The sequence below is a fragment of the Artibeus jamaicensis genome, unplaced genomic scaffold, assembly GCF_021234435.1.
Source record: "Artibeus jamaicensis isolate MK-2021 breed Jamaican fruit bat unplaced genomic scaffold, CSHL_Jam_final contig_793, whole genome shotgun sequence".
NCBI lineage: Eukaryota > Metazoa > Chordata > Mammalia > Chiroptera > Phyllostomidae > Artibeus > Artibeus jamaicensis.
This window is the reverse complement of record NW_026521975.1, coordinates 11172802-11189713: the sequence shown is the minus strand read 5'-3', so window position 1 is coordinate 11189713 and position 16912 is coordinate 11172802. Positions and strand designations below refer to the sequence as shown.

General features: G+C 37.0%; 2 protein-coding genes across 2 annotated transcripts in view; one reads left to right on the top strand and one right to left on the bottom strand.

Annotated features, from left to right (window-relative positions):
* FYTTD1 (forty-two-three domain containing 1) overlaps positions 1-8606 on the bottom strand; it is a 30702-nt gene extending 22096 nt beyond the window's left edge. The window contains exons 1-2 of the mRNA XM_037131885.2: positions 8382-8606; positions 3395-3523 (exon numbers count right to left, since the gene is read on the bottom strand). Coding sequence (XP_036987780.2) covers positions 3395-3523; positions 8382-8487 — 235 coding nt within the window. The 5' untranslated portion in view covers positions 8488-8606. The remainder of the gene's footprint in view (positions 1-3394; positions 3524-8381) is intronic.
* A 240-nt stretch (positions 8607-8846) lies between these two features.
* Positions 8847-16912, top strand: part of RUBCN (rubicon autophagy regulator) — a 65634-nt gene continuing 57568 nt past the window's right edge. The window contains exon 1 of the mRNA XM_053672916.1: positions 8847-9054. The gene's annotated coding sequence lies outside the window, so the exon portion shown is untranslated. The remainder of the gene's footprint in view (positions 9055-16912) is intronic.

Sequence of the window (16912 nt, the reverse complement as noted above, 5' to 3'; positions counted from 1 at the left end):
AATTAGTGAAGATCTCAGAGTTTTTGTTTCTGTGGGTCTATATATAGAGACCTACCATACTAGAAATGAACACTATGACATTTAAAAATTATTATTTCATTAAAATAGTAACAAACCCATTACATGTAGAGCAAATAATTTATTTTGAATAAAAAATACCTGTTTTCCAAAACAATAAAAAATAATAGGAAAAGTGGAAATGTTTGCATTTTTTTAGTGTTTGGCTTAACAGAAGATAGCTAAATTCACAGACTGTTTCTGCATTCAATCTGTTTTAATTACCACACATCATGTAAACTCTGGAAAAGTCCACATTTATAAGACAGTAAGAGTGAAAATACAATTAATAGCTTAGCATTATTATAAAAATAGTTTTGACCCCTCGAGTCTTGGGGATTCCCTAGGGTCCCTGGATAACACTTTGAGAACTGTGGCTATACAGTATTCCACCACTGAAGGATATTTAGGTCATTGGTATCAGCCAGTACTTATTGAGTGACTGAAATTATATTTTGGGCACAATTAAGGAAGCCTTTACTCACGTATTTGATCAGTCATCAAAAATAATTTATTGAGTATATGCCAAGGGCTCCCTGTTCTACTTGTGCTCTTACTTCAAGCTAATATCCTCACTGACATTATGATGTGGAAATCCAAACTTTTACTAACCAATCAGGGCTTAAGACAATCCTGTATCTTTCTACACATTCAGTGACAGCAACAGCTGTTCTATTTTAGGCCCTGTCACATTACAAGTGGAGAACATACAAGCACAAGTTCAATCTTGTAAGATTCTAAGCTGCCCCTAGATATCATTTATCACTGGACTCAGATCATAACCTACTGTTAAACGGAAAACCTTTTCTGATCCTTTATGGACCAGATCCTATTTCATCTTACCCATTCAATCACCACTGATCTTGTTAGCACAAAAATCTCTACATAAAGTCCTATGTCAGAATTTCTCTTATGACATTTCACAAGTCAGTATGTTCTACCTTATCTCAATTAGCAAAAATTCCTTGAAGTAAAAGTTGGCACCTTTACATATCCTGAACACCTGGCTAGTTTGTATTTACCAAATACTATATTTTTCAGACCATAAGATGCACCTTGGTTTTAGAAGAAAAAAGGAAAAAAATTTTGAAGCAAAAAATGTGGTAAAATATTTAATAACATATATAACATAATAATTCTCCAATGTAAATGTAAAGCTACATTCAGACTATAAGATGCAACCCCATTTTCCTCTAATTTGGGGGGAAGTGTGTTTTCTAGTCTGAAAAATATGGTATTTAACAAATGGTTAGCATAAATGACTATATTTCTGGCTTCTATGAACTCTAAAATTATTTTAAAACAAGTTATATCTAAAATATGGTGTACTATATATAATATTAATTTTAAAATCTTTAACATAAATCACTGGAATTAAATATTCATTTGCTATAGCTAAATACCAATCATGAAATTTACTCACTTGGGTTAAGCTGTTCAAGAAATTACTAGAGAGGCCCTGGCTGGTATAGCTCAGCAGATTGAGCGCGGGCCTGCGAACCAGGCAATCACGGTTCGATTCCCAATCAGGGCACATGCCTGGGTTGCAGGCCAATTCCCTGCGGGCCAGTTCCCAGCAAGGGACACATGAAAGGCAACCACACATTGATGTTTCTCTCCCTCTCTCCTTCCCTTCCCCTCTAAAGATAAATAAATAAAGTCTTAAAAAAAAAATTACTAGAGAAAAATAAGTTTTTTTTTCTTTCAGGTCTAATCTTAGCTATACACCCTATTTATAAAAAATATATAGTTTTGAGAATATGTTCACATGTTAGCTGTTAATCATATAACTAATTGTTTGACTCATTGGAGATTATTTGTTATGTTTTTCAATGTATAAGATAAAAATCAATTTAGAAAATAGTTTATCAAACATTTTTCATATATGTAAAAAAATGTAGAGTTTTAAAATTTTGAACAAGTTTTATTCTAAAACACTGATATAACTGCTAAAAATGTTAATGAATCATATATAATTAAGTGTTCAGTTACTGCCTTAAATCCATTTTGGAACAAGATGGTTGTAAGTAAATAAACTTCCTGATTGCCAAAAATAACTGTATATGTAGAGTTCCAAGATCATTAGATTACATCTAAAGCATTCAATTCTGAGTGTCACCTCTGGAGGATTTAACAAATCCTACAGGTCCCAGATAAAAGGATAAAGAGTCTAGAAGTCATTTTCTATGCAGAACAGTAGTCTGCATATACTTAAAAGGTTTTCATATAGAAAAGGGAGTTTGCTTCTTGTAACTGTAGGATTAACAGGTAGGCATGATTTAATTCAAGTCAAGAGAATTTTCTAGTAAACAGAGCTATCACCAATAATGAAAGAACTCTAACAAGGTGGTATGTTTTGACACTGAATGCATTTAAGCTGGAGCTACATAGTCATCCACATGAAACACTGTTAAAGGAACATGTAAGAAGACCTCATGATAAGTAAAATCCTTTACATATTATGTTCATAATTCATTCAAGGCCTGTCTAGAAGGTATCCAGCCACATAATATGAAAAACAGACATTTACTAGACAAGATACAAGAAACACTGTACCCAGGACAATGATGCCTCAATCCCTTTCAAAGTAGACACCTTGGGACCTCACACAGTTCTCCCAATCACCATCAGCTGCCCCGTCACATTTTCCTGAATCTCATCCATGGTCTGAAAGCTCTTCCCATTCAGAGGTGATTTTAGCTTTGGGAAAAGCCAGAAGTCACAGGCTGTCAAATCTGGCCTGTAGGGGGACTGAGTCACCTGAGTGCTTTGATGCTTAGCCAAAAACTGCATGAGATATGATACATGAGGAAGTATGTTGTCACGACGAATCTGTCAATCACCAGCTGCCCATAGCTGCAGCCTTTGGAATCATCTGAATAGTTTCCATGGAGGAATGTTCAAGCTTAATGCAAAATATGGTGCAGATTTGTTGCTCTACTCACTCATTTTGAATGTGACAGCCACACAGTACACATGCTCACTCAACTGCCCCCACTGGCTAGTACGGTGAAGTTGTCACTATTCACACATGCGCATTCCAGTACACTCTCCTCAGCTGCTAGGTTACATTGATGTCACACAGACTGTTCTCATTATATTAACAATGGCTGGACTTTTTCCTAGGCAGACCTCATAATTTGCATATACTTTAGACTATTTCTCTACCGAGGCTTAGGAAAATTTAAGATTTTAAGATTAAACAAAAACTTGACAGTAAATACAAATCCCAAACAAAAGGTACTGATATGTTTCCTCCATATTTTAAGTACATACCAAAAATAGTATACTACGAGCCCCAAAATAATAGCTCTTTAGCCTTACTTGCAAAACTTACCAGAATTTTGTTGGATTCCCCATCGTACTCTCATCCTGAATTGCCGAGTACCACTTTGCTGGAGTCTTCTATTCAGTCGTGGAAAATTCTGTTTCTTTCCTTCCTTTCTATTCAATTTGATAATATCATCTGTGACAGAAGAAATTCAATGACCATTTATTTTCATTTTAGCTTAATGATTCAATTACTTATTCTCATTTTCTAGTTGACAGATTTCCATGTCCCCAACTTTTCTACTTTGAAAGCACTACTATAAGAGGGTAATAATGACAAGATAAAAGTTCAAATCAACCAATGCACTTGGACCACTAAAGAAAGGTTTTGTAGGAAATGTTGAAATCAAAAGTCCAAAAAAGAGACCTAAATTAATGAAGATTTTGGTTACCCTTAGTATGGTATTTCTTTCCCTGATTAATGTAAATAAGTGAAAGCCTATTTATAAAAAATTACTAATACTTCTTTCCATAATCACAGAAGTCTCCAGTTTTTAAAGATAACCGGCTTTCAATAAAACCACAATCAGAAAAATATCATCTCATTAAAAAACTAGATTTATACATTCATTTCAATTCAGCATTTATTAAGTATTTACTATGTGCAATAAGTATATGTGGCAGACTATTCTATAATAGAAACAAAAGTAAAATATGATCCCTCTCAGTAAGTTTAAAACTACTGATGGAAACAGACATGTAAACAACAAATAAAAATTAAATAAGTACCATTATAAAGATATAGTGCCAAGAGAAAATACTCTTAGTTGCTGCTCCTCTAGCAAAGCAATTCAGGGTTAACTTGTTTTTCTTTTACACTGCTCTCTCTAAGCCTCATTAGTTCCCAAAACACTTTAAAAGTACCCCAAAGTAATTTACAAGCCTTACATTGCTTTAATACAGTAACAGAACAATGGGAAGATTAGAAAACAAAATGTTCTTCAGATTCCCATTTACATCTATTAAAAGGAGGTTACTAGGTACTGGCTGGGTAGCACACTTGGTTACAGCATTGTGCTGGATATGCCAAGGTTGTGGGTTTGATCCCAAGTCAGGATACACACAAGAAGCAACCAATATATACAAAAATAAGTGGAACAACAAATGATGTTTCTCTGTCTTACTTCTTTCCCCTCTCTCTTTCAAATCAATAAAAAGAAAAAAAAAAGGTTACCAAACAGGAAATAAAATCAGTAATATTTAAAAAACTATGCAGATGGTTAATAGACTTATCATGGTGATCACAAGGTAGTATATTAATGTTGAATCACTATGCTGAACACCTGAAACTAATACAATATTATATGCCAACTATACTTTAATAATTTTAAAAGGTTACTATAGTGAAGCCAGAAATATTTATAAAGAAATATCCAATTTCTCCACAGTCCCAACTCCAATATTAATTCTGATGACTGAAAATAACAAAGAAACCAAAGAAACTGAACAACTTAATTTCACAAAACTAATAATTAAACTGTGATTTTTTTCCCTCTAACTGTTCTAAATACAAATAATCTAACAAAGATATCAGCAATAAATCTTACTACTCTACCTAGCCCATCTGCAATCTTTAAGACTCTTAATCACATTTAAATAAACATATAGTCATATAAAAGAATTAATTTCTCCCCAAAGTACTTTGCTATCTTCTGCAGATCAATCCTTCAACTACAAGAGTTCATCAAAGTTAGACACTCAAAGACAGTTTTTAAAAAATAAAAGTTAAAAGGTTTAATGAATATCAGATACATGAACCTGTTCAATTCTGAGCAGAAAGAAAGTGGTGAGGAAAACACTTTTTTTGAAACAGTACTTTCCTTTAACAAGGTAAGGTGCTATTCTTCATCAGCAGTCTAAAATCTCAGTGCCATTAGAGTACACACAAAAAAATGAATTTGATTTGGGGACCATGAAAAAAGTGTAAGGGCAGGGGACACAAGGGTATAATTTTGACTAACCAACTTAATCTTAAAATACAACATTAGAGAGTACAAACATAATAAAAAATTAAAAGTATAAAGCACATCAAATATAAAATTATGTTTAAATATTTGATTATCTAAGTCCTTGAGTTAAATGAGCTACTATGAGAGAGAGGACTCTTCCAATCCAAAAGAAGAGAACGGCTTTCTCCTACTCATGAAGCAGATAGGGTAGGTATCAGAAGAAAAAAATCCATTATGATGAGCTTCTTTTATAAAAAGAAGTTTCTTCCATAACACCAGGAATATATATATATGGTATACATATGGTACTAATAATAGTAACTGTGCCAACTGAGTATTAATGAGCATTGTTCTGCATGTATTCATTTAATTCTCTAATCAATTCTATGAAGTAAGTATAATACTCATTTTCAAATTAAGAAAATAAGCTAAAAGGAGGCCAGCTACTGGTAACCTTGGTAGATACTCTGTATGAATATTCATATAATCCTGGTAAAGAAATGATTTAAAAGCAAAAGAAAAATTAGATTCTAAAACTCCTGCAAACCTGATAAAATGAAACATTCACAAAACATAACAACTGTTTAAAATAGATATCTCTCCATCCCATCTCTGTAAAATTCTCACTAAAACAAAACAAAATTACACCTGACAAAATGCTCTTGGGAGTACACCAAGAACTTGGTAGAGAGAAAGAGATCAAGTTCTGTTTTAGCTATCCACAGCACTTCATTTCTATCTTCAAAGATAATCATTCCTCAGTTTTTTCCACTTGAACATCCTAATCAAACAAAATACATACAATAACCCTAGAAACTTAAGATAATGTATTGGCTTGGATGAGAGAAATAGACAAAAAACTGTACTTAAAAAATAACTAAATAAAAAAAATGAGAAAAAAAAAGATAATGTATTGGTAATGATAATATCTGCTTAACATTTCCTAAAATATTTATAGCCAAACCCAACCAAAATCCCTGTTCCACCACTTACTTGTTCTAGGACTCTGGACAAGTTACTTCATTTCTCTACACCCCAGGTTTTGTAAAATGGAAACAACAATGGCTTATATAATGTGTGTGTGTGTGTAAGTATAAAGGTACTATAGTTTGCTGTGTATAATGGCACCTTTGTGCCCAGATTTTTGAGGGAAAAAATAAGGATGCACATTATACATGGGTAGTACCTTAAATATCTTGTATCTGTTCTTGCATTTGGTAATTACTTGCTATATAAAATTTCTTGTACCACAGTATGTTAAAAAAATAAATGCTAAAATTCCTTTATAATACAAAAAACAAGTATCTAAACACAAATAAATAAATAAATGAATTAGAAAATTGAAATGAAAGATTTTTTTCCTGATGTTTTGGCCAAAAACATGGATGTGTGTTACACCTGGGACCACACTATACACAGCAGAATACAGTATTCTGTGTACCAGGTACTGTTCTAAGTAGTTTATCAAACAAGCCTTTCGACTTGTTTGATATTTACATCAACCCTCTAAAGCGGATAAGCCTATTATTACAATCAGCTTTTTACAGATGAGGCATTAAGAAGTAATTTGCCCGCAATCAGGTGACTATTAGGTTGACAAAAGCAGGATTTGAACTGAGTTAAGTCTGGATTTCCATGCTTTTTATCATTAGGAGTACATACACCAAAGGGTTATTATGAGGATAAACTAAGTTTACTCATAATGCATATCCAGGGTCTGGAAGGTAGTAAGCACTCAATAAATATTCATTATTATATTTTTTCTTGGCCTTAGCTCAAAATATTTCTCATTTATTCAGGGTTCAGTAAGACAAGACTTGAGACCAAACATATTACTTCTGATGACTAACTTAATTCATATAGTGAGTCCTGATTTGTGGCAATCATAGAAACCAAGAATTCTTGATTTTGACTAAAAACTTTGCATATAAATCACAACAAAAGAAAAATACCGTCCTTGGAAAAGGTACACCTCTGTATCCACTAGTCAGATACTTCTCAAATATGCCCAAAAATGTAGTCCACAAAAAGAGCAGGCAGAGCAAACCACACCTAATACTGTAACTTGAATCCCGACGAAAAGGGAATTCCTTTTAAACGAGCTAAGCCAGAGACTCCTGCCTCAGTAGTGCCAGGTCTCAATTTTTAATTAAATCACCTATCCTCCCGTTTTTTACATAATCACCAAATAACCCCACCCCTTCTTATCCGTGCTAGATCCCCACATTACCCGGCTTCGCATCTATCCATATAAATCTCTCCTTTGGTTTTTGATTTTTTCTTTTCTAATTAGCTAGGCCTGGATAAGGAAATATTCTTTTTTTACTGATCACTACCTAATAACGCACTATGTGATGCAGCCCATTTTAACGATACTTTCTTTCTGACTAACGCTCCGAGGTCGGTGCCCGGCTGCCGCCCCAGCTGTGCAAGATCTGACGCCCGTCAGTATCGCCAACTCTCGGAGGCGTCTTTACACTTCTGGTTCGGCCCCCAGCGTAGGCCTGGGCACAGAAAATGCCCAGAGAGCCCTTTTCTGAAAGGACTGATTTTACCCGAACGCAGAGCCAGCCGGTCTCTCCGAGCATTCCTCAGAAGGGATGGCTTAGTGGGACCATTCCCCTCACTCCCGGGATAACGCCCACAGGGAACACTCTGGAGGGGACGCCAGAGGAGTTTTCCTCACAAAGAGCCGGGGTTCACCCGCAAGTGGTAGCGCCCCTCGGGGGGAACAGAGGTTATGCACCCCTCGACCCTCCAAACCTCCGGGCCGGCAGCGCCACCCGTCCGAGACGCCACCCCCCGCACACAGCCCCGCCGAGGGGGCGCTCGAGTCGCTCCGGCTCGACACTAGCACTCCGCACCAGCTAGCGCTCCCCAAGTCCTCAGAGGCCCCCATTTGGTTCCGCCCACCCTCAAAACAACAACAACAACAAAAACCCTGATTGACGACTGCAGCCAACCGCCCCTTCCCCCACAAACCGGGTTACTTGGTCCCACCTATACCCTCCCCCCACTCCAACTCTATCCAACTCGGCTCCTCACCGAGAGACATATCAATTTTGTCCAGGTTTTCATTACTGCGGGATTTCGGCGGCGGTGGCGGGGGTGTCGCCGAGGCTCCCACTAACCGGGTACCAAACCGGTTCATGGTTGGAGATGTCTCGGTGGTTCAATCAGTAGAGAAGGCCGGAGTCCGAGGCCTGCCACCTCCCACTCACGCTCACAGACTAGCTGCACCGAGGGAGCGCGCACGCGTGCTAGCTCGGCCCTCACCCTCCCACCCGCAGCTGAGGGCGGGGGGAGGGGCTACAGAGACGAGCGGCCGGCAAGAGTGGCCCCACACGGCTACTCGCTTCTAGCGACCCCTGTCGGACAGGAAGAAACATTGCACTCGCCGCTCTGGGCTCGTGCAAGGGCCGTTGTTTCAGCAGTTTGTCTTTTCGCCCAAATTTGGGGATGCTGGACCTCAGAATCACATGTCTTAAATGAGATCATGTTCCTCAGTGTCCTTCGAGTCTCTCCTGTTACAGAAAGGCCCCTAAGCTTTGGCACACACGAATCTTTCACACCCCACTGCAATGCAGCCTCGGGGGCAGAACAGACCCCAGTGAAGGAAGATTGCAGAACAGCGTCCCAGCTCCCCTATCCCTGGCCAAGAACTCCACCTGCAGCATGCGGAATCGCCGCGTCTGGACGCAAAGCAAAGGTTGAAATGGTAATTCGTGCGTCACTAGAAATAAAAGTAAATGCTAATGTTTTCTGTATCTGAACCATTTCTCAATCTGCACTCTCTAAACACTGAGGAGGGTACTCACTACGTTAATAAGACTTCCTCTTCCCTCGGGAGATGGGTAAGTACCTCTGCTTATTTGGCTACGTTATTCTCTAATTCATTTGCGTTAGGAATTAAAGGATTCGTTTGCTTTCCAATCATCTCTACAGGGAAATATTACTATTTGATGAATGCTTGCATAATATCTTTTTTTCCTATTTACAAAACGTTATATTCCCTCTCCTCTTACCTTCTCCTCCAGGTAATTGCACTTATGTGGAAGCGTTTAGGTCATATCCTCACAATAGCTTAAAACTACCTAAGATATTTGCATTTAAGAAAAAAAACAGGGGCGGGTATTCTGTCCATTTAGAATCTCTGCCACCTTCATTCTTTTCACTTCCTAAAATGTCTTTTTGCATAGAAACAAACCAGTGACCTAGAGTATCTCAAAACCACATAGCCTGTACTTAATTTTTCTCTGCCTGGGACAAAAATATAATCACATAAAAAGAGTGAATCAGGCAAGGACAAACCTATAAAGGGGTACAAGAAACTTTAGTGTGGGAAAAAACGTTTGGACTCAAAGAGACCTAAGAAGAACATTCCACATGTCAAGGAGAATAGCTGGTATGCTCTTAGCACAACGTGCTTGATTTTACTTCTGTTCCATGCTGCAGCTGCCACCCCTCTCCCAACTGCTAAGAATTAGGGAAACTGGATTATAAAGATAAAAGTAGGAGAAAGACCTAGGTTTTATTGAGTTGTTTTTCTTTTTACTCACTTTAGTCATATGACCATTGTGTGAACTTGGAAGAGTGGCTGGGCCTCTACGCATCTTCAATGCAAGGAAGTAATCATACTAAATATATGTTACACTTAATTATTTCTAAGATTCCTTACAGTTCTAAAACCTTCCAAGCACAAGATGTTTTTCTCCCCTATCCTTCTTTTACTAGAAACAGCTTCCACAATCTCTGCTTGTTTGTGGTTACAGGAAAGAATCTAGATTAAGTTCTTAATTTTGTGGAAGAAAATTAGTGCGTTTAGAGTTTGGATGCATTTTTGTACATCAGGTACTTATAGCACAGATAATAAAAAACTCAAATGTACATAAAATTCTTCCCAATACTATTCTGGTTGTATACCCAGCATTGAGCCTCATCCTAAATCTCCTTAGCTCTAAACGGACCATGCGCCAATATTTCATAAGCAAACCTGGCTGTTGCATTTCAGTCTTTTGGATTTTTCAAGATCTGAGAGTTTCAGAGTCTTAGAACAATCACCCAAATTCCAAAGGGAACAACAAGAAAATAACAGGTATTATAGGTAAAGATAGGTCAGTTACGGACAAAACAATACAAAATAAAACAGCAACCTGCGACACGCACAGCAATAGTGAAGAGGGAGATAAGCCAAGAAACGAGAACTGGGGCTTGTCCAGGAAGTCGATCAGCTAGCTTCAAGGGCAACCTTGTCTGGGGCATGAGAGGCAATTACTCATTTAATCATATATCCATTGAGCTCCAGGCATTGTAATAGGCCCTGGGGATAAAATGGTGAGCAAGGTGGATGCAGATTCCATCTTCACACAGCTTCCAGAGCAGAAATGTTTTCTGAGCACCTATTATGAATGAGGCACTGTGCTGCACACGGAGCATGCAGCCTTTTTCTGGAGTATGGTAGTTGCTCAGCTTCATGAAAGTCAAAGAAAACATAGAATTCAAGTAGCTGCCCTTTTTAGAGGCTTCAGTTCATGCACTGTAGATAAAACAATAACCAGGATTGCCAGATAGAATATCAGACTAGTTAAATTTGAATTTCAGATAAACAATGAACAATTATTTAGTAGTATAAGTTTGTTACAGGTTTCAGGTAAACAGCAATTTTTTTTACTATGTTGCCTGCAATATTTAGGATAATTTACACCAAGCAATTATTCATTCTTTATCTGAAATTCAAATTTAACTGGAGTCTTACATTTTTATTGGCTTAGTCTGGCAACCTTAACAACATTATACTTTTTGATTAATATGTTCAGGATCTCTTTTCACAAGAGATTTACATTCTCTTCAAGGGTAAGCAGGAGTCTCACATATATAACCCTTAACTATTTTGATTACCTTGATATGTCTTTTAAGCCTCCCTTTTTCAGCTTTATTGAGGTATAGTTAATGAACAATAAAAGACATATTTAAAGTGTTCAATTTATACAGATGTGTAGTATACATATCTTTGAAAATACTACCATAATCAGGATAATAAATATATACATCGCCCCCCATAGTTTTCCAGTGCTCTTTTGTAATCCTTTCCCCCAATCACTACCTAAGCAACCACTGATATGTTTTCTGTCACTGTAGATTACTTTGAATTTTCTAGAATGGAATTATACAGTATATACTTTTTAAACCTGGATTATTTCACTCAGCATAATTGTTTCAGTCCATACGCCTTGTATTCTTTTTCTTGTCTTATGCACTGACTGGGCATTCTAGTACCATGTTTAACAGGAGTGGAGAAAGTGGACATTATTTAACTGGGAGTCATAAGTTTTTATTTGCTAAATTTTTGTCTCATTCCCAGTCCCAGGGAGAAACCATTCAGTCTTTCACCATTAAGTATGATGGAAGATTTTTTGTAGATGCCCTTTATCAGGTTGATAAAATTCCCTTCTACTCATAGTTTACTTGAATTTTAATCATGGATGAATGTTGAATTTTATCTAATACTCTTTATGCATCTATTGAGATGCCCAAATGGTTTTTCTTTTTTAAATGAATAAATGTGGTCAATTACACTGACTGATTTTCAAATGTTGAACCAGCATGCATTTCTATGATAAAGCTACTTTCAGGTGGTGTATTATCCTTTTTATATATTGCTGGATTTGGTTTGCTAATGTTTTGTGAAGTATATTGTTTCTCTTTTCCTGAGTGATATTGGTGTATAATTTCCTTTTGTAATGTCTTTGTCTGATTTTGGTATCAACTCCTTTGTATTTCAGATGAGGAATTTAGAATTCATATGTTGATATAATCTGTATTATACTGGTATAATAAGGGAGTTGGGTACAACTGCATTATATGTATAATATATATAATATATATTAGTTAGGTATAGCTGTTATGATTATACTTAACTCCCTTAAGCTACGTGTATGTAGAGTTTTCTTCTGTGCTTGAGTCTTCTCATTCTACCCCCTTTTTCATTGTTTTCTGATGCCAGTTTTCTTTTTCTTTGCCAGTTTTATAACTTCCTGTTCCTCTTTTGTGTTGCCCTTTTTTTGGCTCTAACCTTTTTAAGCTATTCTGGTCTTCTGCCTTTTCATTTTAGTATTCATTCATTCATTTACTGAAACAAAGTTTGATTTCCTAGTATTTGCAAGACATTGCTACAATTCTATGGTACAGCAGAGAACATGACAGGCAGGGTTACAGGCACCACTGGAGTCATTACTGGTCTCCCAAGTTCCTGACCATCATCAGTTTTTCTCTGAGTAAGCATGGGAACCTAAAGGAGAATTTTTTCCTGGACTCAGAGGTTGGATCTCTAGCTCACTCTTTATTAGGCTTCATCTTCTCTGGTCAGGGTAGGAGTCCTGTCTACTAAGGGTTCTAGGCCAATTCACTGAAGGGCTAATTGTGGAATTTTCTGAAGCTATGCAAATTTACATAAATCACAATTTCTCCCTATTTACATAATTTTTTCTTTTTAAAATATATTTCATTGATTATGCCATTACAGTTGTCCTATTCCCCCATTCATTCCCCTCCACCCTGAACACCCCCCCTACCACACCCCTCCCCCACCCCCTTTCATTTATGTCCATGTGTCACAAGTTCTTTAGATTCCATATTTCCCATACTATTCTTGCCCTCCGCCCTATTTTCTACCTACCTTCTATGCTACTTATTCTCTGTACCTTCTCTCCCCTTCTCCTCCTCCCACTCCCCTGTTGCTAACCCGCCACGTGATCTCCATTTCTATGGTTCACTCCTGATCTAGCTGTCCTCTTAGTTTGCTTTTGTTTTAGGTGTGGTTGTTAATAACTGTGAGTTTGCTGTCCTTTCACTGTTCATCTTTTTTATCTTCTTTTTCTTAGATAAGTCCCTTTAACATTTCCTATAATAAAGGCTTGGTGATGATGAACTATTTGAATTTGATCTTATCTGAGAAGCACTTTATCTGCCCTTCCATTCTAAATGAAAGCTTTGCTGGATAGAACAATCTTGGATGTAGGTCTTTGGATTTCATGACTTGGAATACTTCTTTCCAGCCCCTTCTTGCCTGTAAGGTCTCTTTTGAGAAATCTGATGACAGTTTGATGGGAACTTCTTTGTAGGTGACTGTCCCCTTATCTCTTGCTGCTTCTAGGATTCTCTCCTTCATTTTAATCTTGGCTAATGTAATTATGATGTGCTTTGGTGTGTTCCTTTTTGGGTCCAACTTCTTTGGGACTCTCTGAGCTTCCTGGATTTCCTGGAAGTCTATTGCCTTTGCTAGAATGGTGAAGTTCTCTTTTATTATTTGTTCAAATAAGTTTTCCACTTGTTGCTTTTCCTCTTTCCCTTCTGGTACCCCTATACTTCGGATGTTGGAACGTTTAAAGATGTCCTGGAGGTTCCTAAGCCTCTCCTTATTCTCTTGAATTGTTTCTTCATTCTTTTCTGTTTGATCATTTTTTTCTTCCTTCTGGTCCACTCCCTTGATTTGAGTCCCAGTTTCCTTTCCATCACTATTGGTTTCCTGTGCATTTCCCTTCATTTCACTTAGTTTAGCTTTCATTTGTTCCTCTAATTTGTGACTAAAATCAACCAGTTCTGTGAGCCTCCTGATCACCAGTGTTTTGAACTATGCATCTGATAGGTTGGCTATCTCTTGGTTGCTTAGAATTATTGGCTCTGGGGCTTTGAACTGTTTTTGAGCCATAATGTTTTGGGCTGTTTGCACCTGTTACATTGAGGGGCAGAGCCTTAGGTGTTCGCCAGGGCGAGGTGACCCAGTAGCTGGGTTGTGATGTTGTATGTGGGGGAGGGGTCAGAGAGGGGCAATAACTCTTGTTCCATGCTCTCTCTCGGATTTTGGTCCCCTCTGCTGCTTCCTGCAAGCAAATTGGGCCCTTCTGCTGCTGGTTCCCGGGTGTGAGGGCCTGTGCACCTTCCAGGACCCTGTGGGTCTCTCCAACAAACTCTCTGTGAGCCCGGGAGCCTCTCCTGGCACTTCGACCCTGAAAGTTTTTTCAGTTGGTGCTTTCAGGCTCTAATTCCCGTCTCTGGGGCTCTAGCCTTTGTGGTCTGTCTCACTGCTTGCTCCTTTGCTTGGTTTATCTGCACGCGAATGTGTGACCACGGTCAGCTAGCCACCTTGCACCCTCACTGGGTCCACCCGTTGCCACCCCACACCTGGGATCCGCCAATGGCTGCCTGCGTGCCTGGGTTGGTCCAGGAGCTGTGGATCTTTCCTGCCTGACCCAGCTCCACCACTGACTCCACCCCTCTTACTGGTCTGGATGAAAGGTTTGTTGTTGTTGGACTTTCGTACAGTTCAATTTTCTGTGTTTTGGCTGCATTTTTGTTACTAGAACTTTGTCTTTAAACTTGGTTGTACGAGGAGGCACAATGTTTCCATCTATGGCTCCATCTTGGGCAGAAGTCCTAATTGTTTTCTTTTTAAAATATCCTCAATTTGTGCTAAATAGATTGAGAATCTAGGAAGGTCTGGAGAGCCAGAGTCTAGAGTCATGGGTCTCTTAGGCATTTATCCTTCTCCTATGCTTCTCTCTTTGCCCTTTGGCTTCCCTGCTGCGGGATGAAGAGGCCAGGCTGGATGGACTAAATCTTCTCTCTCCCTTTCCCTCAGTAAACAATCCCTTCTAGAGTTGCAGGGGGCTGTGACAGAGAACGGTGAATGTTCTTCAAATGTATTAAGGATTTGTCCAGAAACAAGATTTAAAAAATTTTCATTGCAACTTTCTAAATTGTGGAGTTGTATGTATTGCCTGTGGCTGGCAATGAGTTTTACTGTATAATTGAATAAATGAACCCAATACTAAGTGCTTCAAGGGGGTAGACATGTAACTGTTAAGACAAAATAGAAACCAATTAAAACTTGGCAAAATGCTTCAAAAGCTTTAAAAAAATGAACTCATCCTTTATGAACTGCTATAAGCTTTATTAAAAGAAAGAAGAAAGGAATTTCAGTAAATCAGTAAATTTGGTAAGTCAATTAGTTGGTCATGGCAAAATTGTTTAATGATTTTTAAAGATGCTAAACTGTGGAAAAACTTAACATTAACTTAAAATATGTTCAAAATTAATTATTATAAACTAAGAAAGTTCCATCTGAAACATTAAAAGTTTGGTTTTATTGATTAGGATGCAGTAACAAAACAAATCATGTTAAGATACATATTAAGATACTATTTTTAAAAAGAATTTTTAAAATCCTTTGCTATTTTCAAATCTAAAGAAACATGCTGACAATAGTGCAGTACTCACATACCCCTCACCAAGATTCACTAATAATTAGTTTTGCCACATTTGCTTTCTCTATGCGTAGATGTATAGCTATAATTAATACTATTTGTTGTTGGACAATTTCAGAGTAAGTGCAGACATGATTATTCTACAGAATATTTCTCTAAGGATATTCTTTTATACAACCATGCTAAAATGATCAAGTTTAGGGAATTTAACATGCAACTCTATCCTCTAATGTATATAGTCTATATGAAAATTTTTGCCAATTATCCTAATTATAATTTTTAATAATATATTTTTCCAGTCTAAGATCCAATTCAGGTTTACATGTTGCTTTTCTTTGTCTTACCTCTTTTGTCTACTTTAAACTGAAAAAGTTTTTCTGCCTTTCTTAATCTTTTATGATGTTTACATTTTTTGAAGATTGAAGGCAGTTTTTGCATAGATTCTCCTTCAATTTGGTTTTGTCTTGTTGCTGCTCTGTGATCTGATTCAGGTTACCCACTTTATCAAGGATAAGTGATGTAGTGTCCTTGTGAGCACTCAACATTGGGAAGTACATGGTATCTTTTTGTCTTCTTGGTAGTCTTAAATCACAATATTAAGGTGATGTTCACCAGATTTCTCTATTGTAAAGGTATCCATTTATATTATGGAAAGACAGTATGAGAGTATATGAGTATCCTATTTCAGATTTCACTAATAGCTTTAGCATCTATTGATGACTCTTGCCTGAATCAATTATTACTATGGTGGCTATAAACTAATGGTTTTCTAACAATCATTCTACTATCATTAGCTGACTTTTATTGTAAAAAATATTTTTTTCCTCCCCCATTCCTTCCTTCCTTTTTCTATTTATTTATTTATTTATTTATATACTTATTAATATATACATATAAGTTTCCATAGAAATTTAGACTCATTTGGGGTTCAGAAATTCTCTTCTGAAAAGCAAAGGGGTGAAGAGTGTAAGGGTTGTACTTGAGAAGAATGTAGATATGTCTATGTATCATGAATTATCATGCTCAAATTGTTTTGGACTTGGCCAATGGGAAACATCCCTTAGCTTTCAAAATTTGAATATTTTCCAAAATGCTGCTAAAAATAATTTCAGTGAGTATAATGATAAAAAGAACATATTCATGACTATAATTGATATTTGCTGATATATTCAAGAAGACTTTCTTAAAACCAACTTTTTGATAAATAAATTTTAAAATTAGCTTTTAAAATTTTGTTATTTGAATAACTGATTCTTGAGTGAAATTGTTTTTCTGCCAGTGGTTTTTTAGGACCTACTATTATGTATATAAAAA